The sequence below is a fragment of the Oryzias latipes genome, chromosome 3, assembly GCF_053564925.1.
Source record: "Oryzias latipes strain Hd-rR chromosome 3, Olatipes_Hd-rR_3.1".
In the NCBI taxonomy this organism is placed as follows: Eukaryota; Metazoa; Chordata; class Actinopteri; order Beloniformes; family Adrianichthyidae; genus Oryzias; species Oryzias latipes.
This window is the reverse complement of record NC_136239.1, coordinates 677916-702643: the sequence shown is the minus strand read 5'-3', so window position 1 is coordinate 702643 and position 24728 is coordinate 677916. Positions and strand designations below refer to the sequence as shown.

Genomic DNA, 24728 nt, shown 5'->3' with positions numbered 1-24728 from the left:
TGTAGCTGGCGTCCTAAAAGATGTATCTAGCGTTCTGAAGGATGTAGCTAGCGTCCTGAAGGGTGTATCTAGCGTCCTGAAGGGTGTAGCTAGCGTTCTGAAGGGTGTAGCTAGCATCCTGAAGGGTGTAGCTAGCGTCCTGAAGGGTGTATCTAGCATCCTATAGGGTGTATCTAGCGTCCTGAAGGGTGTAGCTAACATCCTGAAGGGTGTAGCTGGCATCCTAAAGGGTGTATCTAGCGTCCTGAAGGGTGTAGCTAGCATCCTGGAGGGTGTAGCTAGCATCCTGGAGGGTGTAGCTAGCGTCCTGAAGGGTGTAGCTAGCGTCCTAAAGGGTATTACTAGCGTCCTGAAGGGTGTAGCTAGCATCCTGAAGGGTGTAGCTAGCGTCCTGAAGGGTGTATATAGCGTCCTGAAGGGTGTATATAGCGTCCTGAAGGGTGTATCTAGCGTCCTATAGGGTGTATCTAGCGTCCTGAAGGGTGTAGCTAACATCGTGAAGGGTGTATCTAGCGTCCTAAAGGGTGTATCTAGCGTCCTGAAGGGTGTAGCTAGCATCCTGGAGGGTGTATGTAGCGTCCTGAAGGGTGTAGCTAGCGTCTTAAAGGGTATTCCTAGCGTCCTGAAGGGTGTAGCTAGCATCCTGAAGGGTGTAGCTAGCGTCCTGAAGGGTGTATATAGTGTCCTGAAGGGTGTAGCTGGCGTCCTAAAGGGTGTATCTAGCGTCCTGAAGGGTGTAGCTAGCGTCCTGAAGGGTGTAGCTGGCGTCCTAAAGGGTGTATCTAGCGTCCTGAAGGGTGTAGCTAGCGTCCTGAAGGGTGTATCTAGCGTCCTGAAGGGTGTAGCTAGCATCCTGAAGGGTGTAGCTAGCATCCTGGAGGGTGTAGCTAGCGTCCTGAAGGGTGTAGCTAGCATCCTGAAGGGTGTAGCTAGCGTCCTGAAGGGTGTATATAGCGTCCTGAAGGGTGTATCTAGCGTCCTGAAGGGTGTAGCTAGCATCCTGAAGGGTGTAGCTAGCATCCTGGAGGGTGTATCTAGCGTCCTGAAGGGTGTAGCTAGCATCCTGAAGGGTGTATCTAGCGTCCTGAAGGGTGTAGCTAGCATTATGGAGGGTGTAGCTGGCGTCCTAAAGGATGTATCTAGCATCCTGAAGGGTGTATCTAGCGTCCTGAAGGGTGTAGCTAGCATCCTGAAGGGTGTATCTAGCGTCCTGAAGGGTGTATCTAGCGTTCTGAAGGGTGTAGCTAGTGTCCTAAAGGATGTATCTAGCGTTCTGAAGGGCGTAGCTAGCGTCCCGTAGCCTGCTTGTACCTGCGGCCCTTGCTGTGCAGCGCCTGGCAGGCGGTCTGGGTGAAGATGATGCCCTGCAGCTCCTTGAGCTCCAGGATCTCCAGGTAGTCGACCACCACGTCTGCGTCCGGCATCACATAGTGGGTCAAGTCTCCAGGCAGAACTTTGACACCTGTTTCGTTGAGAAGAACGTTTCTGTTTTATTTTCATAGAAAGATGATCTTCTGTCAAAAACTTTTCATGCAAAAAATTAAAAGCGTACTATTTGTTGAAATTACTCCTATTTGAAATAAGAACGTGTCCGTTCACACGTAACTTTCGAAATATGTCCAGTGCTGAACTTTACGTGCGAATAACATCAACCTTTAAATAAATTAACATTTTATACATTTGTTTCAAATGTATTAAAGTACCACTGCGGTGAAGTTAGTTGTTGGATATTCGACAGACATTCAGCGGGTTGTCCAGTGTGGACTCTTAGGGACCGTCAACAAATTAACGACTGCATGAGATGGAGAGGAATTTAACTTTGCAAAAATAAAAATAAATAAATTACTATAAACCTTTTCTCATTTTGTGTCTTAATCTATTTCTTTTGCAACTTTTTAATGGGAAAAATTTTGCAATCATAGATGCTCAATATTTTATAAGAAAACTGTTTGAAGGAAAGATTTTTTTTATTGCTTCCTAACTGTGTGATGTTATGATTGCAAATATATAAAAAAAATATGGCTCCAACATACAACATACACACATTTTATAAAGAAATTCTATTAAATATTTTTACAAAAATTCCTGCATTTCGCAAATTCTGTTGAGTTTTTTCAATAGCTTCCAAACCACATCACCCAAAATCATGAAACCTCTGCCAAATTGTTCTTCTGACATCAAACGCCAATTTGTTTAGGAATTAAAGATGACACAAATCTTACATTACTTTTTGTTTTAAAATTACAGCTGTTCACATCTAAAATCTAATCGTTTCTTCAATAGCTCCCAAACCGCCTGACCCAAAGATATAAAACCAATGTCGAATTGTTGTACTGACATTCCAACATCAGACACACACCTTTTTGTTTTGTAATCAAAGATGTTATATGTTTTATATGAATTATCTTTGGGTCAGTTGGTTTGGGAGCTATTGAAAAAGATGACCAGCTTTCATATGCAAACCTCTGGAATTTTTATATAAAAATTCATAAAAAATATATAACATCTTTGATTACAAAAGAAAGAGGTGTGTCTGATGTTGGAATGTCAGTACAACAATTTGGAATAGGTTTTATATCTTTGGGTCAGGCGGTTTGGGAGCTATTGAAAGAAATGACCAGCTTACATATGCAAACCTCTGGAATTTATCAAATATTGAGCATCTTTGATTGAAAAAACATTTCCCATTAAAACGTTGCAAAAGAAATAGATTATTTAGACACAACATGAGAAGATGTCTTATAGTAATTTATTTATCTTTGCAAAGCATTTAGTTTTGGGTTTGATCTAAAATCTTCTCCATCTCATGGCCTTGTTCATTTGTTGACGGTCCCTTAGAGACCCCACTGGAGCTCCGCGCTGAACGTCTGTCGAATATCCAACCTGACACTAACTTCACCGCAGTTATTTGAAAGTATCGTCAGTGTCATGGCAGCTTCTCCGAGCCCGCCAACTTTTACTCAGCGGGATCGATCACTGACAGAGACGGACTAGCAGGCTCGGGTTCGGTGTGTCTGTTCGTGTTCGGGTTTGGCGCTCTTGTTTGGGTTCGGTGCTCGTGTTGGGTTCGGTGTTCGTGTTGGGTTCGGTGCTCGTGTTGGGTTCGGTGTTCGTGTTTGGGTTCGGTGCTCGTGTTGAGTTCGGTGTGTGTTCGTGTTTGGCGCTCGTGTTGGGTTCGGTGCTCGTGTTGAGTTCGGTGTGTGTTCGTGTTTGGGTTCGGCGCTCTTGTTTGGGTTCGGTGCTCGTGTTGGGTTCGGGTTCGGTGTTCGTGTTTGGGTTCGGTGTGTGTTCGTGTTTGGGTTCGGTGCTCGTGTTGAGTTCGGTGCGTCTGTTCGTGTTTGGGTTCGGCGCTCTTGTTTGGGTTCGGTGCTCGTGTTGGGTTCGGGTTCGGTGTTCGTGTTTGGGTTCGGTGTGTGTTCGTGTTTGGGTTCGGTGCTCGTGTTGAGTTCGGTGTGTGTTCGTGTTTGGGTTTGGCGCTCGTGTTCGGTTCGGAGGACTACCGTTAGCACAGTCCGCCTGGCATAGGGAGCTGAAACAGGGGACCCGCTCTCTGAGGTAATGCTCCCGAACCACTCGAACCTTCCTCCCGCGGAACCTCCTCAGATGTAGAATCCTCTCCGTCTTTATCATCCTGAACTGCAGAGAGCCGCTCCTGTTAGCCAGAGCTTCATTGACGGACCGGAAGTACACGTCACATGACGTAGTCCCGCCTGTCGTCGTGATGACGTCAGGTCACAACTGCGTTCAAGTCTCAAGAAAAACAGACTCGCAAAACGGCAAGAATGACTTTATAAACCGCCACACCACATTGTGATCAAAGCTTCCGACTTTGGTCCAAATGTTCAAGTTCAGCTTCCGTCTCTGTTGTTTGATGGTCGACCGGTTCATTTAAAACTTCCAAACTCATTTATAGGATCTTTGTTTGTTTCCAACATCTTACAAAAATCATTCTATGTCACAGCTTTACACAAAAGAAGAAATAATCAAGTTAAGATCTCAGTTTATTAAATATCCCATTTTTCCAAAATACAAAGAAATCCATTTTAAAATACTGAATGCAGTCTATCCATGCAAGGAATTATTACATACATGTTTTGGTTTACCAGAGAATAACTGTTCTCTCTGTGACATAAATATAGAATCACTTGATCATCTGTTCTTTGTATTCATACGTTTACAGTTTTTGGGAGGATTTTTTTTCTTGGTTCCTCAAATTTTCCTTTTCCTATTTCTATTCAATTACAAAAGCAGATATTATTTGGATTGTTTCTGGTGATAATCTATTTGATTTGACATTCAATACCTTATTAATATCTGGGACATTTTTCATTCATAAGAGCAGATTTTCAAAAATCAAACCATTATTCAATACATTTCATAAAGAGATCAGTTTATATTTTCAATCTCTGAAATTAATAAAAAACAAAAATGGAATAAAATTGTCTATTTTCATTGAAGATCACATGTTTTATGACAATCACTAGTATTGTAAACTACAATTTTTATTTTGTTTCTTTAGTTTTATTTTATTTTGTATATTATTCTTTTTTTATTTATTTCTGTTGTAGTTATGTGTATATGTTTGTTTGAAGTTCAATAAAAAAATAAAATAAAGACTTAATGACAAGTATAATTAAATTATAATTATAAATTATTGGCCATAATAGAAAAACATCACATTCACAAGTGTAAAAACAGTAACCAGAAACCCAGGTTTGCACACTATTTATATATATATATATATATATATATTTATATATATATATATATATATATATAAATATATATATATATACTATATACAGTATATATTATATTAACCATATGAAAGCATTGAAAACACTTAATATTTATCAAAGTCATGGTTTGTTTGAGTTTATATTGTTTTTTATGGTATGCTGACTGTACTAATAATATACATATGAATAATAATAATAAAGACAAGTACATCAAACCGAGGGGAAATAAATAGTTACATCAGATAAAATAATAACATAATCCTCATCCCCATTTTGTATGTGAAGTTCAAAGATCCTGTGTACATTTCAGTAATATCAAATGGTTAAAAAAAATCATGAGCAATTCAACACTGGAGCCATTTAGTGTTAAAATGAGCACTTTAATACATTTAAATTCAGATTCTTAGACATTTCACACATTGGTCAAAAAATGCGATACGTTCTTTAAAAGAAATAAAACTATCTGTGTCTCTGGAGTCATTTTCAATGTAAAAAGATCTGCAGGCTATTGAACGCAGGACTGGACCAGCCCTTCAGCGGTACGCACGCATTCTCACTCCTATGGTCACACTGCTGCTCGTTTGATCACACTCCGGGCCAGTGGGGTATCTGGATGAACGCTTGCTCCCTTTCGTCAAAAGTATTTGTTCTCATTTTTGGGGAGACCGTGCGTGCACTGGACCCCCGGCAGCTGATGCCACCGCCAGACAGAAGACCACACTTCCTGTCAGCACTTCGGCTTCCCTCGTGGGCTATGAGGCCAGTTTGTCGTTGTGGGGGCTTCTCTTTGCCACCACAAGCTTTTTTTTAATTAAACAAATTGAATTCAGAAGAAAAAAATCAATGCACAAACCACAGTGACAGTGTAATAGCTTCCTCCATTCATTCATCTTCATCACTGGGCTGCTGGAGCCTATCCCGGCCACTACTGGACGAAGGCAGGCGACATCCTGGACAGGTCGGCAGTCTGTTGCAGGGCTGGATGTAAAATATAAAATCTAAATATTTTGCTTTTCAACAACAGCATCTTTTTTCTGGTGTGTATCACAAAAAAGGCTGTGGTGAATAAAAGTACAGTAAATAAGGAAACAAAAATTCTTAGCAAAGCTTTTGACACCGTAGATCACTATCTGTTATTGGACAAACTTCATTCCATTGGCCTTGATAGATCCTCAGTCCTTTGGTTCAGCTCATACCTTCATCATCGTCAGCAGTGTGTGCAGCTATTCCAACTTTCAAAGCGTAGACAAAGGCGTTCCACAAGGTTCCTCACTTGGTCCCCTCTTATTTTCTATTTTCATTAATGACCTTCCAACTAAATGCATCTAAGCAAGATTCAACTCTATGCCGATGATACTGTCATTTACTCATCTAAATCTGATATTATTGACATTCAGCACTCAATTCAACAGGATTTTAATTCAGTTCAATTGTGGTTACAATCCAATAAGCTTCTACTTAACAAATCAAAATCCTATTTTGTGTTGTTTCAAAAAATATTACGTCCTGTAGCTGCAAATGAAATAAATTTAACTTACATGGACATGCCACCCATTTCAGCAGCAGAAAAATTCAAATACCTTGGTTGGTGGCTTGACTCCTCACTCTCTTTTAGTGTGCATATACAGTCCGTTGTCCATAAAATTTCTTATCGTTTAAAATTACTTTATATATCAATCCATTGTTTTAGTTTCTCAGTCAGGAAGAACATTATCTCACAACTGATTATCCCGACTTTAGATTATGGTGACATAATTTATCAAAACACCACTCTCACTAACCTCCGACCACTGAACGTTATTTATAACAGCTTGTGTAGGTTTATTCTCCGTTGTCCGTTTAGAACTCACCACCGTCTTATGTTTCAGCAACTGTCCTGGCTTCCCCTTTCCTCCCAACGTCAACTTCACTGGCTATTGTACATCTTCAAATGTATTAACCGCAGCTACCCAGAATATCTCAAACAATATCTAACTCCTTTTCAGTCTTCTTGTATTTTCAGCCAGACAACTCATGAAGTAAAAAGATTTATTTTCACATTCCTTTAGTTTGGCATAAGGCTCCGTACAATTCCATGAGATAAGATTTCCATAAAACTTTTGGGTAACAACTACCCCTAACGGAGCTCACAGCTGGAAGCCGGGGAGGAGGGTGGGGCGACGAACGCAGCGCATGCAGTAAAGGAAGAGAATGACAACTGCACACCTGGACTTAAATAGGACGCTGAACAGGTGAGTTGATTACCTGAAGCGCCCTAGGGGAGTAACCAAAGTAAGGGTTAGGGTTTGGTCGCTCATTTACGTCATGCAGATCAAATCTTTTTTGATGTTCCAAGAGTCAAAAAAGAAATCAGAAAATATTCATGTTATTAAAAAGCCCCCTCTGACTGGAACAATCTTCCTCATCTATTTCTTTCCTGCTTTTTATTCCCTTCCCTTTAAATGAACTGCTAAGAGGTGCAATAAATGTCTGTGCGTGTGTGTGTGCCCGTGTGTGTGTGTGTGTGCCCGTGTGTGTGTGTGTGTGCCTGCTCGTTGCCTTGTATATTTTAAGTTCTTTATCGTTCTGACACATGTAAAGTTTGCTCAACTGTATCTGTGGGTATTTGCTTGTTGTGTTGTGTGTCGAGGACCCCCTTGAAAACGAGATTACACATCTCAAGGGGCTTATCCTACAAACAAATACATTGAAATTGAAATTAGTAAATGTTTCTGCTAATTATAAGTAATTATTATAAAATTTTAAATAGATGTAGAAAGGAATAATTTTAGTGTGTTTTATTGTAAAACATCTGTTTTGTGATGGTGGGTCTGCTTTTTCTGGGACGCTTTGGCCCACTAAGCTGGTGTGACTCCATCACATTTACACGGTGTTCATATGTTGTGTTGCTTCTTTGCGTGATTCCTGTTCATGAAGTCAGAAACACATAAGCCTCTGCAAAACACGATTTCACAATAAAACACCGCACAATAGCTGCTTTTTTTCAATGCGAACATTGAAGCAAAGCAAAAAATACTTTATATCAATAAAACTGAAAAACACATCATAGTAACAAGATCGTGTGAAACATCAATGAACTGGAATACAGTTTTTACATTTTACTCAGCATAAAATTGTCTTTTTAAAGTATTTGTTCCATCATAAAGTTTTAAATAAAGAATCACTGCAGAAGATAAAGCGGCACTGAAAGCTGACAGCAGAAACACAAAGTTTTAATATAACCAAACTAAAACAGACAAAAAATTTTAGATTTTAGAAGTTCTCTCATGAGGAACTTCTGCCCAATAAATCTTACCTAGACAAAAGAGAAACTAAGGAAGATGTAAGACTAAAGAGGCACGATGTTCTGTGATTTAAATATTTTATGAACTCTCTGCAGGAATATTCCCCTCACTAAAAAGTATTTTGTAATTAAAAACACAAATAAAATAAAATATGAATGTCATAAATAGTGAGAATTTAAAGCTTCTGAAATGAAGTGTGTAACTCCGTGTTGCTGTGACCTTAACAAAGCCAATCTCCACCATTTACATTAAATCTATGTTAACTTTATTTAAAATTTGATGTTAGTGATGGTCTTGGTGAGGGCGGGGCTCCCGATAAAAGTGCAGTAAGGTGAGATTTTATGTACGAAGTTATCTTATGTTTAACATGAAAAGTAAAACTGTTAAAAAAAGTTAGGATATTTTTTTTAATAAAGTTGCTTCATTTAAATCATTGACTGTATGATAGAACTGGACTGAGTGAGTGTGATGTCATCCACAGAAAATGGTTTACTTCCTGCTCCAACCACATTAGGTCAATTAAGTCACCATTTTTTACGCAATATGGACGCCGCCATGTTGGAGCCAAAAGGACGATCAGAAATAATTAAAGAAATATCGTTTTGACAGCATTTTGAATCGATGCAAGTATCACCAAAAAAACTATCGTGATATATCATCAAATCAATTTTTTCTAGCACCCCTAATAAACAGTCATCGGTCCGGGTCAGTGTTTCTATGGCAACAACTGTCACCAATCAGGAGTGAGTTTGTTTGCAATCCACACCCCTTCACTGGAGGCTCCACCCTTAATAATTCAAAGCCTGCATACAAAAATAAGAAAACATATTATTTATACACTCTATTAGATACAAGTAACTTTTACTTGTATAGTTGAATTTGTGATTAGGATACACAGTAGGATGCAAGTTTCTTCAGCTGAACTCGTCACTAGCTGCTTTTCCACTGACTAATGACACGACAATTTGAAAAGAACTCACATTCATCAAAAAGGTTTGTGCGCTTGGAGGAGGTGGTTTGTGAGGCGTATCCAAATGGACATATTTCTCTAAACTGCAATGGAAACATGGAACAATGGAAATTAAATGAGTCACATGACCAACAACTGGATGGCGATGCGAACCTTGGTGGGAACCTTGGGCGCTGCACGGCGGGCGCCATCAGAGGTCCCACAGCGTCACACATCATCAATAGTTGAGTGTGTCATGTGGAATTGTTGGATCCACAGCTCCTCTGGAAAATCACCAACCACCATTTCCCAGAATGGCTTCATCTGTAGCCCCTCCCACATTTAAGGAGCTCGCCGCTCCACGGCGTGAAGAAGACGCCGACGTCTCCTTTGATAGATGATGATGAGCGCTAGCGCCGTGGCACAGATGTGACTGGATCTGCTATAAATCAAAGTATCCGTCACATCCGTCGCCGTGTTTCTGAAGGACTGATGGCGTCAGTAGGTTTGTGTTTATTCACATGATTAGAAATGAATGGAACTCTGTGATTGTGAAAACGTGTTTTTTCAACATTTCTAGAATTCTGATAACGTGTTGCACAAATGTGTGATGAAAACGCAGTTAGGGACTCAGATTATGAATGAATTCATTCTCCTCAATTCAGAATCAGAATTCATTTATTGTCGTTTGCACAGCTTTTACACTGACATAGGAAAATATTTCCACATATGCAGTTCAGAGCTGACTGAGGCTGCAGGATGGGTGTAGATGGGTCACAAATGGGGGGGGGTGGGGGTGGCATTGGTCGTACCTCAACACTGTGATACAGTGTGTAGATACAATAAATTTCCATTGGCTTCATTGAATGGACGTCAATGAAAAGTGAAGAACATAATATTCTGTTATGTGTCTTTAAGTACCACATAAAACTAAACAAAAAAGAAAACAGGACCGTGTACATTGCATCAGGGCAGCAGATAAGAATGGATGAAATTCACCAATAAGTTAATTAACAACACTAGCGTAGTTAAGAGAAAACATTCAGTAGCCATGTGGCAGATGGTGTCATGTCTCGTCAAGCTTCCTGTTGTTTCGTGTGGGGTTTCCTGTTTTATTTTGAAAGTCTAACCTACCTCTCGTTCCAGACCTTCCTCTTCCTGCCTTGTCTGTTCCCCACACCTGAGTCTGCCTCATCATCCCTGATCACTCCCACCTGTGCTTCCCCTCCTCATGTATTTACAGCCTGTGTTTCCCTTTGTCCTGTGCCTGTTTGTCATGTGCTATCACCTGTCAAAGCTAGCTCTTCTCTTGTGTCCAAGAATTAAAACCTTAAGCTCTGCATCTGAGTCCAGTCCTGTGTTCTGCCTTGTCAGATGGTCTTTAAAATTCTACCCCTCCATCAGTTCATGTGGTCGTATTTGGCCCCTAGTGAGTGTTCATTTTGGCCCCCGCCTGCATTCCTTCATCCTTGGGGTGTTTCTCTTCTTTCTAATCTGGACGCTGATGTTTCCTTTGATCTTTTCTCCATTTTCCTTTTGTCTGTCAAACACCAGAGTTCAGATGAGGAAGATGATGGAAAGAGATTCACTTGGATGCAGACTTGTTTTTCCTTTTATTTTCCAATTAAAAAAATGATCCAGTAAACACAATACAGCATGTTCATCTTATGAATGAAAACCATTTTATACATTTACTGATTTATACATTTGTCACTACACTATCAATCATTGACATGTTAGAGGAACACTCAGCACACATTTCATTACTTCACGTGGACACAGGAGGTGTGTGTGTGGGGGGGGCTGTGCGCCCCCTACCAGATTAAGCCCTGGGCGACTGTCCCACAGGTGAAGCCGACACAGAATATCTGATAAAGTATTGAATGTTTTTAGCTCCCATCATCACTTTGTGCAACGGCTTGGAGAATCTCTCTCGGTCGGACAGATCGTTATTACCGGTCAGTGCGGCGGTGACGCGCTTGTGACGCGGCGGTGAGCGCTCCGCAGCCTCCGCAGCTCCTTAGCGGCGCTGTGCCCGGACGGACGCTGCCGCACAGGGACTCGGATAAACTTGCAGCTGCATCCGCAGATGCGCAGCCCAGCAGACTCTTCTTGCAGACAGCAGACGTGGTGCAGGACGCTCCGCAGCAGCACATTCACTCAGCGGGAATGAACTTTGTGCGGGACTCTTCCACGCTGCAGGTAAGACCGACTTTTCTTTCTGTTTGGACCTCAGAATGAAGGTCTGAAGGACTGAAGGGTTTCTGTCTGTTAGTGATGCGGCTTTGATCCGACTAAGCAAAACTGTTGATGCTGCATTTACGGAATATCAGAATAATCAATGCTGCGTAATTTAAAAAAATCATCTTTCTTTGTCGGGGTGAGGAGGAGTCAGTTTGGTCACTTGTACAATGTATTTGATGTCTCTAAACGTTCGTGCGCGTGCACGCTCTTCATCAGCAGTTTCAGCTGTGAGGTCAGGGACTTTCAGACGCGCACAGGGACGCGCTGTGGGCGCTAGGGGGCAGCCGTGAGCGTCAGAATGAGCGGCGTCAGTCACTCTCAGTGCATGTGTCACAAACGTAGAAGTCCTGCAGCCTTTCGGGCTCCTGAGCTCTTACTTTGATTACATCTGTCACTTTTAGTGCTGCTGGTTGCAGGAGTGTCTCCTAGGACTGATGATGACTCATGGCCCCTCCAAGCTGCAGCCGTTCCTGTTTGACAAATGTCTGAAGGCTTTGTCTGAAGCTTAAATGTGAACTTTTTTAGATCTAAAATCCGACAGTGCGCGCCGTAGATTGTGTTCCTTCTGGACTTTAAGGGTTTTCCCTCTGAAATAGATGTTGAGGGTTCTGTTCTGTAGTCTGGTTTTCATGCTGTTGTGTTCTGAGTCCCACCAGGTTCCGGCTGTTCTCTGTTAGTGAAGCTTCTGGTTCTCAGTTTTCACTGTCAGGTCATCTGCTCTGCTGTGTTGCCGTGTTTGGTTCTCCGTGGTTTTGTCTCGTTCAGGTTTATTTAGGAAAAGTCTGTTTCTGCCACAAAGCCTTACTTCCTGCATTTCTGGGTCCTAAATCACCTCCTGACAGATTTTCATACCTGTAATTGCAGAATTTCCCCTAAATCTGCAGCCAAAAACAAACGAGCAAAGCGCAGAGATGCTAAGGTTTTTCACAGTGTGAATCTAGTTTTGGTGTATGCGTGCTTTGGTTAAAGGAAGGAATTGGACCCCTCCACTGTGACCGGCTCAGTTCAGGCCGCCCTGCAGGGACTCTGCTTCTGTAAAATGTTACTGCTGGCAGAGTTCAGCTAAGAGGTCAACTTATTGAAATCGCATGCATCTGCATCTGTACAGTGAGCAGTGATTTACCTTAAAAACATTTTAAATTGTGCATAAAGACCAGTTCAATCTGAAAACCTGTGCTGCAAAAAGTCCACTTAAATATGAGACTAAAGGTGATTGAAGGCATAATGCAGCTGATCTTCTTGCAGTGTTAATCCTAAAGACTTTAGGTTAGTCTAGCACAGGGGTCGGCGTGCGGCTCTTTCCTCCCTGAGCTGCGGCCCTCTGTGCTTTAGTGAGATAACCATCATGTTCTCAGAAGTTGTCAGATTGTGGTGGAGCCTTTAACACCGTCAGGTAGTGCGAGACAGCAGCGTGAACGCGAAGGGGGCGTGTCTGCACCTGTAAACGTGGAGGGGGCGTGTCTGCAGCTGTGAACGTGGAGGGGGCGTGTCTGCAGCTGTGAACGCGGAGGGGGCGTGTCTGCAGCTGTGAACGTGTAGGGGGCGTGTCTGCAGCTGTGAACGTGGAGGGGGCGTGTCTGCAGCTGTGAACGTGGAGGGGGCGTGTCTGCACCTGTGAACGTGGAGGGGGCGTGTCTGCAGCTGTGAACGTGGAGGGGGCGTGTCTGCAGCTGTGAACGTGGAGGGGGCGTGTCTGCAGCTGTGAACGTGGAGGGGGCGTGTCTGCAGCTGTGAACGTGGAGGGGGCGTGTCTGCACCTGTGAACGCCAACCAGGGTCTGTCATGGGATGGAAAGTTTTTATAATAAGACAGTCAGCGGTGATCTGGTAGGGGGCACATGAGTGCCCCCCCCCAAAAATCCTTTTATCCCGCTAGACTAAAACCCCCCATGTCCACGTAAAAATGATGACATTTGCATCAGGGGGCCCCCACTATCCTGTCCACTGTCTGCTATGATGACCGTATGTTGGGCTGTCTGTGTAGGACACACTGTAACGGTTTCAGTTTCTTTGTGTTTGGTTCCTTGATTTCCTGTTTTGTTGTTGTTTCAAGTTTTACCCTTCCCCATCAGTCCTGAGTGTTTCCACCTGTGTCTTGTTGCCTTGTATGTATTTAAGTCGTGTCTTTCCCTTCCTCCTGTGCTGGTCCATATTGTGTCATACCCGAGTTCCTGTGTGGTTTGTATTTCGAGTTTTGCCTGCCTGTTGCAGTGGTTTTGTTTTGTAGTTTTTGGTTTATTTATTAAAGCTCCGTCTTCCCTGAAACCTCCTGCCTCCTCCTCTCTGCACCTTGGTACTTCCTCATCCTCCCCCCCGTAACACACGCTGGGGGGGGAGTTGCATGAAAACAATGAACAGGTAGAGAGGCGGGGCTTAGAATCACCGCCGATGATTTCAGACCTGCAACAAACTAACAGCTGCTTCATCCATATAATGAATATCATTTATTGGGTCTACTGGATTTAAATAAAATACATAAATAGATGGAGTCTGCATCAAAGTGAATCTGTTTCCATCATCTTCACTCTGGTGATTGACTGACTGAAAACAGCCAACGAGTTCGCCTTTCAGGCAGCCAAAAACTCTGCAGTCTCTTCCCCCCCAGGGCGGTAGCTAATTAACTCACCTGTCCTATTTAAGTCCAGGTGTGCAGCCGTTCATTCTCTTTCTCACCGCAGCGCTGCATTCGTCGCCCCACCCTCCTCCCCGGCTTCCACCTGTGGGCTCCGTTCAGGGTTTCTTACCCTAAGTTTATGGAAATTATCTCATGGAATTGTACGGAGCCTCATGCCAATCAAAGTTTGTTAATGCCAGCTAAGATGTAAATGAAGTATGTGAAAATAAATGTATTCTACTGCAAGAGTTTGTCTGACTGAAAAGTCTATTCAAGGTTGTGGAAGCAAAAGATCAAAGGAAAACTCACACGCTCATGAATAGTTCAAATAAATATCCTGACAGCATTTTGAATCAATACAAGTATCACTAAATGAACTATGGTGATAAATCAGCAAAATGATTTTTTCTAGCACATCTAGTGTTGCGGCTTTCGTTGCTTTCGTTTCTGTGGGAAACTGATCCAAACGTCTCTTTGAGAGGTTCAGGTTGCAGACGGCTGGTCTAGCAGGATGTTAACTGTCAGTCAGTCAAACCTGCAGGAGGCGCCGTCTCAGCTTTTGAGCTGGAAGCCACTTTCTGAAACTCAGCAGATCCTCATTAGGAGGGCTGGAAACTGTTCGTTGTGCTTTTCAGTCTCATGCTCCAAAGTCGTGGCGGTGAAATGTAGGTTGGGTGACCTGGATCTGTGATGTCACAGATCTAAACAAGACTTCTGAATCCAGCTGTTTGTCAGACACAAATACGTTTTAAAAAAAGCAAAGAAGGATTTCTTTCTGTTAACCTGAACTAATTTAGTTGAACGTTATTGTTGAAAACTATCCCAACTTTGAGGAAAAAAAGCTGCAGCTTCAAGTATTTTGTGCCTCAATTATTACAAAATTTGCATGTGAGATGATGGAGAGTTGGCAGATCAATACAGACTACAGAGTTGCTCTCTTAGTTTTTTTTGGTTGCTGGTGTGCTGCAGGAATATTGTCAAGGAAAACATGTAACTTGGCTTAGAAAGGCTGAAAAACACTGCTAGAAAGGACAATGTAACCCTTGTGCTATCTTAGATGACCCCCCCCCTTCCATTGACGTGTTCTCCCTACCATGACAAAGGTGGATAAAGGTGGAAAGATTTCATGTAATCCATGGACACCAGTGAAAATCACAAATCATTGAAGAAAAAAGGTTCAGAGCACTGTCTAGTGGGTCTAGATGACCCCACTCCCAATGGTAAAGTGCCTAGGATGGAACAAGGGTTACAGGACAATGTAATCCTTGTTTTTAGAAAAATTTGTCTTACTTTCTGTCTTGCAAAAAAAAAAAGAAATCATATAAAGAACATCTTTCAATAGCAAAATAATCGGAATAAAGTAAGAATTCTTGTAAAACCCTTTTTCTTAAACTATGGGTAGATTTTTCTTTTTTTGGTTATTTAAAGAAAATTTGCTTATGGGTTAAGACTTTTTTGATAGATTTCTAGAGGGAGTATTTGTGTCACATAAATGACATTGTATTTTAAAAAAATCCTGCCTTGGCTCGTTTAGTGAGCACACCAGACATTTACCTGATGTGGTCCACTGAACCATGCTAGGGCTCACCTTTGTAAGATAGCCTCATCCCTATTTACCCTACTGTGGCTGAGTAAGGGTACAACAAACTGTATTTGGGTCTGTGCGCTTACACCCTCCTTCTCTGCAAGGAAAAACTGATTCCTAGGAAAAAAAGCAGAAACCTCAGGGGTCTTCCACATGAAGGAGGGACCCCCCCCCAGGACGGACAGGCCATAAACCAGAACTCTTGGAGAGAATTAACTTATCTAACGCTACAACTACATGTTAAAATAGTCCAGCAGATGAGCTTCATCCAGATGGAGTTGGGGGACGGCTGGGGGTCAGAGGCAGGATCCACAGCCAGGTGTAGGAGCAGAGAGGAGGTACTCGGTCAGGAACAGGAGCACGGATGAGCCAACTGGAATCTGGAAGCACTCCCACTCCCACAGTGGGAGTGATGATTGGCACCACACCAAACAGAGGCATGGAGAACTGATTGATAAATGACAAATGATCAAGAATAGAGTAGAAGTAGATAAGAATAGAGGACAGAACCCCAGTGCACCATACTTTCCCCAGCTTCTAACTTCTACCAGTCGAATAAAAACTAATTGTTCTTGTTCAGTTTAACTCAAACAAGTTAACAGTTAGTTATATGCACTATGGGACATATAGTGAATGGTAATATGAACGATAATAATAGAAATTCAACATTTTTAGCATATGAATATTAATACCATATAGTATTAATCTAAGCGGGGGATGGGCCATGTTGGCCCGGTTTGTGAAACCATCTTCCCTCTGCAGAGAAATATGTAGAAAATTGTAATTATTCCCCCAAACTTTATTACTGTAGGTGAGGTGGGGTGGGGGGGGAGTTAACATTCATGGCAAGAGTGCTAACCACTTCACCACTGTGTCGATTTACCATTAGCATTAGACCTGGTTTGGACTCTTTGTCTTCATGAAATAGCAGTTTGTCTTCCATAACATTATCCAGGCGTCTGGGGCTCCGCCCACATTATCACAGAGGAAGATCTCTGGATTGATGCCTGATGAACATGAACATCGGAGTTCTGAGGTAGTTCTGACTTCACTCATGTAAAAGATATTTAGAGGAAATGTTAGAATAGTGTGTCTGTGCATGTGGAGCCGATGGAGTCGTGCTTCGTCACGATGAGGCAGTGACCAAACATCACCCATCATGGGGGGGGGGTAAATGGAGGGAGCACTACGGCCAGCAGCCTGCCAGCTCTCCACCTCTTATTCATCCTGCAACAAAGGCGGGAGGAAGGAAAGAGGATGAAAAGCAACATGAAGGTTGTTAAGAGCTGCTGCGAGGAGGACCCACTAGAGTGTGTGTGTGGGGGGGGGGGTGACCATTACAAAACCTAATGAATGCGACCCTGAAGGCATCAGCAATGTGGTTACACACTGAACACGCCGGCTGACGATGTGGTAAAGCAGTCGGAGCACAGATGCTGGACCCGTGCAGGCCGGGACGGGTCCCAGCCGGGACTCGTCTGAACGGATTCCCAAACCTGGGCCCGACTCGTATGACCCGCTTCATAAGCAGAGGTATCAAAGTGAAGCCTCATAGATGGACGCTCTTGATGGCAAAAGCAGAATTCCCATCATTTTTGACAAAAATACTAAACCTTTCTAAATCTTCTGACACCGTGAAACAAAGGAGCTGTTGGGTGCAGCTCCTTTGTCTTTCCTGTCTGCTTTGGGACATTAATGAACTACACGCTTCCTCTATCAGGCTCAAATTATTCATGTTCCAGTTTACAATTGAGATCCAGACCGCCCCAAAGCCAAGTGCCACCTCAATCTTGAGTACATTTGACCCCAAAGTGAAAATGTTTTGTTCTGTTTGGCACATTCAGGTCAACTCGCCCACAGCCATGGATGTTCTAAGGCTATGCCACTTGTTCTTCAGTATCTGATTCTGTCCCTGCTGCTTTAGAGTCTCAGGACACATCACTGATGGAAACACAAGGTTCTTCATCAGGTCATGAAAGCTTTAACACATCACTGTTTTCACATTTACACTTGACCAAATCCATTTCTGGCACCGTTTCCTGGATTAGAGTCCTTTTTTAATATCAGCTTTGTTCAGTAATAATCTTCTGTCAATCACTGACTCTACTCATCTACTGGAACTTTGTTGTACAGTATATGTTTGTCTTTTAAACTCTTGATGATGGTTTAACACACCACTAACTGTGATTCTTATTCCCTCCACTCTAAAATGTGACCGTTTATTCAGAGAAATGTTTTTTCATTTCTTCCTGTTCATTTTCAAAGCGAATCTCTTTGTAATCTCCATCCTGACCCTTTGCCTCTTCTTTCCTGGTTACCTCCAGATATCCCACTCGTGAACGGCGTCCTCAAAGTTTTAGTTCTGGCTGGCGCCTCTTTGGTTGAAGCTGAAGTAACCCGCTCAGAAGCTTGGCTCCTGGCTAAAGTCAGCTGCAAACAGTAAAAATCTATTTTCTCCAGACATTCGTGCTGTGAGCCGGGCCGCTCAGCTGCAGATGATTTATCTATTAACACTTCAATACGAGTCCAGGCCCAGTTGAGGCGTTCGCTTGTTGGACATTCCCACGATGACTGATATTTGGGACACTCATCTGTTAAGTCATTTGTTGACATTTGCTGTTACTTACTGAAATGTCTAAGAAGAAAAACATTTCAGGGGCTTTCCTTTAGTTTGACCTTACCCAGGTTATTGGACTAACGTGATCGCTCAGCTACATTCATGGACATTCAATTCAGTTCTATTTTATTTATTCTTCTATGATCTATGATCATAGATGTGGACGATGGGAAAATATCGAACTCACTTTTAGCTCTTCCAGACTTTTTACATGATCAGTAATCTGTTCTTGTGTAACTGGTAAAGAGTTATGCAAGGTGGGGAATCTAACCTACAACCAAAGCCAACAAATCATAAAGGTATCATAAAGGATGATTTGTTGTATCCCAGAAGTGCAAAAAGTACACAAACAAAAAGAGTGCACACTGCCACCTACTGTGTGGAGGTGAAACAGCTGCATCCACAATCTATCTGGGGTTATTGTGGACAACCAATGGGACAACCGATGGGACAACCATTGGGACATCTCATGGGATAACCACTGGGAAAACTGATGGGAAAACTGATGGGACAACTGATGGGACATCTCATGGGATAACCAATGGGAAAACTGATGGGAAAACTGATGGGACAACCGATGGGACAACCGATGGGACAACCGATGGGAAAACTGATGGGACAACTGATGGGACAACCGATGGGACAACCGATGGGACAACTCATGGGACAACCACTGGGACAACCACTGGGACAACTCATGGGACAACCGATGGGACAACCGATGGGACAACCGATGGGACAACCGATGGGACAACCATTGGGACATCTCATGGGACAACCGATGGGACAACCGATGGGACAACTCATGGGACAACCACTGGGACAACTCATGGGAAAACTGATGGGACAACCGATGGGACAACCGATAGGACAACCGATGGGACAACCGATAGGACAACCGATGGGACAACCATTGGGACATCTCATGGGACAACTGATGGGACAACCACTGGGACAACTCATGGGACAACCGATGGGACAACCGATGGGACAACCACTGGGACAACTCATGGGAAAACCGATGGGACAACTGATGGGACAACTGATGGGACAACGCGTGGGACAACTCATGGGAAAACTGATGGGACAACCGATGGGACAACCATTGGGAAATCTCATGGGACAACCGATGGGACATCTCATGGGATAACCAATGGGAAAACTGATGGGACAACCGATGGGACAACTCATGGGATAACCAATGGGAAAACTGATGGGACAACCACTGGGACAACTCATGGGATAACCAATGGGAAAACTGATGGGACAATTGATGGGACAACTGATGGGATAACTCATGGGAAAACTGATGGGACAACCGATGGGACAACCATTGGGACAACTGATGGGACAACCATTGGGACATCTCATGGGATAACCACTGGGAAAACTGATGGGACAACTGATGGGACAACTGATGGGACATCTCATGGGATAACCAATGGGAAAACTGATGGGAAAACTGATGGGACAACCGATGGAACAACCGATGGGACAACCGATGGGACAACCACTGGGACAACCGATGGGACAACTCATGGGACAACCGATGGGACAACCACTAGGACAACTCATGGGACAACTCATGGGACAACCGATGGGACAAACGATGGGACTACTGATGGGAAAACTGATGGGACAACCGATGGGACAACCACTGGGACAACTCATGGGACGACCGATGGGACAACCACTGGGACAACTCATGGGAAAACTGATGGGACAACCGATGGGACAACCGATGGGACAACCGATGGGACAACCCATGGGACAACCGATGGGACAACTCATGGGACAACCGATGGGACAACCACTGGGACAACTCATGGGACAACTCATGGGACAACTCATGGGACAACCGATGGGACAACCGATGGGACAACTGATGGGAAAACTGATGGGACAACCGATGGGACAACCACTGGGACAACCACTGGGACATCTCATGGGACAACCGATGGGACAACCACTGGGACAACTCATGGGAAAACTGATGGGACAACCGATGGGACAACCGATGGGACAACCGATGGGACAACCGATGGGACAACTCATGGGACAACCGATGGGACAACCACTGGGACAACTCATGGGAAAACTCATGGGAAAACTGATGGGAAAACTGATGGGACAACCGATGGGACAACCGATGGGACAACTGATGGGACAACCGATGGGACAACTCATGGGACAACCACTGGGACAACTGATGGGAAAACCGATGGGACAACCACTGGGACAACTCATGGGAAAACTCATGGGAAAACTGATGGGACAACCGATGGGACAACCATTGGGACATCTCATGGGATAACCGATGGGAAAACTGATGGGACAACCGATGGGACAACTCATGGGATAACCAATGGGAAAACTGATGGGACAACCACTGGGACAACTCATGGGATAACCAATGGGAAAACTGATGGGACAACCATTGGGACAATTGATGGGACAACTGATGGGACAACCATTGGGACAACCGATGGGACAACCACTGGGACAACTGATGGGACAACCATTGGGACAACTGATGGGACAACTGATGGGACAACCATTGGGACAATTGATGGGACAACTGATGGGACAACCATTGGGACAACCACTGGGACAACTGATGGGACAACCATTGGGACAACTGATGGGACAACCATTGGGACAATTGATGGGACAACTGATGGGACAACCATTGGGACAACCGATGGGACAAACACTGGGACAACTGATGGGACAACCATTGGGACAACTGATGGGACAACTGATGGGACAACCATTGGGACAATTGATGGGACAACTGATGGGACAACTGATGGGACAACTGATGGGACAACCATTGGGACAACCACTGGGACAACTGATGGGACAACCATTGGGACAATTGATGGGACAACCATTGGGACATCCGATGGGACAACCACTGGGACAACCATTGGGACAACTGATGGGACAACCGATGGAACAACTGATGGGACAACCATTGGGACAACTGATGGGACAACTGATGGGACAACCATTGGGACAACTGATGGGACAACTGATGGGACAACCACTGGGACAACTGATGGGACAACCATTGGGACAATTGATGGGACAACGACTGGGACAACCATTGGGACAACGACTGGGACAACTGATGGGACAACTGATGGGACAACCATTGGGACAATTGATGGGACAACGACTGGGACAACCATTGGGACAACGACTGGGACAACTGATGGGACAACTGATGGGACAACTGATGGGACAACTGATGGGACAACTGATGGGACAACTGATGGGACAACCGATGGGACAACTGATGGGAAAACTGATGGGACTTGGGCACATTCAGAATTCAGATGAGGGAAACATTTGTCTGAAATAGGTTTGGGTTGGTACTTAAAATTGGCGATTTGGCCTAAAAATAAAATCTCACCACATTTAATCGCTAATTTCGATCGATTTTTTATTTTTTTTAAATTTTTTTTTTTTTATCATCAGCTCTTTATCTTTTTAAATGAAAATTACAAATGGCAGAATATATATTTGACATAAACTCTTATTTGAACATGATTGACCTGCATTTAGACTGCAACTAAGTAAAAGCTGCAGAGCAACGCTGCAGGTGTTTGTGAGCTGCTGCTAGCTTCAGCGTCTCTTGTCTCCGCAGAGTTTCAGGTGTGGATTCAATCTTCAGACTTCCACTTTTGGCAGCAACAGCCTTCAAACTGACTCTGCAGCATGTGGTCTTAAGTTACAAACCAAACCAGCTCCGTAGAACTGAGGAAATGTACTTTTTATTTGGGAACGAGCAGATTTTCCCAAAAGTAAATCTGAAACGGAAAATTCAAATGAATCGATAAAATCCTCTTAGCCACCATCCCTTTGGCATTGAAACACTGTCATTTAGGCCTGATAATAGCCTGATCCCAGACACACAATGATGATCATAATAATAATAAACTTTTTTTGTATAGCACCTTTCAAGATAAAAATCACAGTGCTTCACAGTAAAACACAGAATAAAAAGAAATAAGAAAAAGCAGTTCTGAAAAGATGTTTTTAGCTCCTTTGATAACAGAAAACACTGAGTCTGCAGGTCTGAGGCTGAGAGGAAGGGAGTTCCAGAGGGATGGAGCCACTGCTGCAAAGACTCTGTCACCTTTAGTCTGTAACTACCAGCAGACCCTGGTCACATGACCTCAGGGACCTGCTGGTCACATGACCTCAGGGACCTGCTGGGAGTGGACGGCTGCATGAGGTCTTTCCTATAGACCGGTGTTTGGTGGTTAAGAGCTCTGGATGATAAAACCAGGATTTTAAAATGCAAACCAAAACAAATAAAGAGCCAGTGCAGCTGGATTAACAACCGGGAGACGTGTGAAAACTTGGAGGAATTGGTTAAAAGCCTTGCAGCAGCGTTCTGGACAACCTGGAGCCGTTCTAGAGATTTTTTGCTCAAGCATGTGAAGATGGAGTTCCAATAATTAAGATGAGAAGATAGAAAAGCGTGGATTAGCATCTCCATCTCAGAACGAGACACAATTGGACTCATAATGCCACATTCAATGGTCATACTTAGAGAAATCCCAGCCAAGCCGCATGCAGACACACAGTCACATTGTTCTGTTGGAAACCTTCCAGTCCTTCAGAGCTGAAGGAAAAGGGATTCAGAGGGAAGTTTGCTTTGCAGTCATCAGTTTGCTGGAGTTTCATTCTCTTCCTGAGCCCTTCCGTTGTCTGGTTGGCTGTCATGTGGCTATAATGAGATAACATTTGCAGCGTGACAAGCTAAAACCAGCTTTCTACTCCTGACCACACAGCCATGACAGACATGCCTGCATCAGATGACAGACAGCTTTGTGGAACAGGATGAGGAAATGTTAAGAGGAGTCCGTTCAGCACTCGTACCCTGAACAGCAATGGAGCTGAGAGTCATCATCTCACCTCTGCATCCAAACCTCGGATGTGACGGTTTGTTTGGCGGTAAGCGGCTGTCTTCTTCACTGAAGCTGGAAGTGTAAAGGCCCGTACTCACCGGGACAAATATTCGCCAGACGTTATTCGCCAGCGTTTTTCGCCACGTTTTTTGTGTTCACACCCAGGCGATTTTCACTGACGAGCCGACTGAACATGCTATTTCATTCCCTGACATTAGATGGCGCTTAATGTAAAACAGAAATACTCCTGTACACAAGGTGGCGCTGCGCAACTTTACGCTTCTTAAAGTCGCTATATATATTTCAAGCGCCAGTAGCTCCAACTGGTGCTTGGTTCGGGGATATTTTAGAATGTCCGTCATTATTTCTATGCGGCAGTGTAGACGCTACCTGGCGTCTATCTTCTTCGCTGGTATGTGTGCTCAGAAAGGCAGTTTTGTGTTTGAGCGCCCCCAAGTTGTGTTTTACTGTAACTTCAGAAGCTCCAGACACGTGTGCAAAAGCGCCATTCTCATTGGTGGTATAGTTTTTGACGCGGCGCGTCAAACCAAAAAAACGAACCCGAGGCATTTTTTAAAAAGTGACGCTTTGACGCGTGGCGTTTTTTCGCGGCGGTGTGCACACTCTCATTGGTGCCCTTTGTTTAGTCATGAGGCGTTAAACGTCGGCGAATATCGCGGGCAAATTCGTCCCGGTGTACGGGCCTTAACCCAGGTTACTAGAACTTGTGAGAGAAGTTTTTTTTTATCCTGTAGATGGCGCTGTTGGTTGGGAAGGACAGAACAACACTGGCGGAGGGATATGAGAGATGTGAGATTCAAATTCAAATTAATTTTATTTATATAGCACCTTTCATGACAGCAAGACAGCTCAAGGTGCTGTACATAAAAACAAAATCAAATGCAATAAAATACAATAAGATACATTAAATTAGCCCCACACAATAAAATACACAAAGACAAACACCAGTGGAAAATAAATAAATAAATAAAGATAAACCAGAGAAACCAGAAGGCGTCGTCTGCCCTGTCCTCCTATTGGCAGGGGAGTCAGTATAAAACCCAAACACCCCAGCCAAGGGTGAGAAAACACTCGTAAACAGTCTAATAAAATAAATATATGTTAAAATATCATAAAAAGTATACAAGTAAAATTCTAGATTAAACAGATATGTATCTGTATATGTATCATAAAATACAAGCAAATAAAATGATAAAATGATGTGATAAAACATCATAAAACATAAAAAGAATGAAGAATTAATATATATGATAAAATATCATAAGATATAAAAGTTAAAATATATATATATATATATATATATATATATATATATATATATATATATATATATTTTAAACAAGTAAAATGTTAAAATTATGTAGTAAAACATCATAAAACATAAAAAGACATAAAATCTAATTAAAAGCTAATTTAAATAGATGAGTCTTTAGTTTCTTTTTAAAATCCTCCACAGTGGATGAGGCCCTCACATCCTCAGGCAGGCTGTTCCACAGACGAGGTCCGTAGTGTCTAAACGATGTCGTTCTGCCCTTCTTGTCATTCTTTTAAGTTACTTAATATCTTCTGTTCTCCAAAGACAGTTTTCCCAGTGTTTTTTAAGAAGTGAAAAAGATCCAGAAAATCACGTTTTGTTACCTCTGACTGCTGCAGCGTGGTGTCATTAGTCCCAACGTGAACAATAATCCGGATGATGGTGGATGGAAGAGAGAGCAGAAGGTCTGGGAGTTTTTGGAGAATGTCCATCACTTTTG

The 24728-nt window shown here is 43.1% G+C and overlaps 2 protein-coding genes across 12 annotated transcripts in view; one reads left to right on the top strand and one right to left on the bottom strand.

Annotated features, from left to right (window-relative positions):
* dis3l (DIS3 like exosome 3'-5' exoribonuclease) overlaps positions 1–3715 on the bottom strand; it is a 29056-nt gene extending 25341 nt beyond the window's left edge. The window contains exons 1-2 of one of the 5 annotated variants that reach the window (XM_023951244.2): positions 3501–3715; positions 1312–1462 (exon numbers count right to left, since the gene is read on the bottom strand). In XM_023951244.2, coding sequence (XP_023807012.1) covers positions 1312–1462; positions 3501–3630 — 281 coding nt within the window. In that variant the 5' untranslated portion in view covers positions 3631–3715. The remainder of the gene's footprint in view (positions 1–1311; positions 1463–3500) is intronic. The other 4 variants (XM_078944102.1, XM_078944103.1, XM_023951240.2 and 1 more) reach the window with 4 other exon arrangements.
* A 7231-nt stretch (positions 3716–10946) lies between these two features.
* LOC101158923 (multiple epidermal growth factor-like domains protein 11) overlaps positions 10947–24728 on the top strand; it is a 227473-nt gene continuing 213691 nt past the window's right edge. For 4 of the 7 annotated variants that reach the window (XR_013654745.1, XM_078944099.1, XM_078944097.1 and 1 more), the window contains exon 1: positions 11004–11174. Coding sequence is in view for 3 of the 7 variants with exons in the window: in XM_078944099.1 (XP_078800225.1) it covers positions 11142–11174 (33 nt within the window). In the remaining 4 variants the exon portion in view is untranslated. Of the gene's footprint in view, positions 11175–22862; positions 23000–24728 lie in introns of those variants that run through there. The other 3 variants (XR_013654746.1, XM_078944098.1, XR_013654747.1) reach the window with 2 other exon arrangements.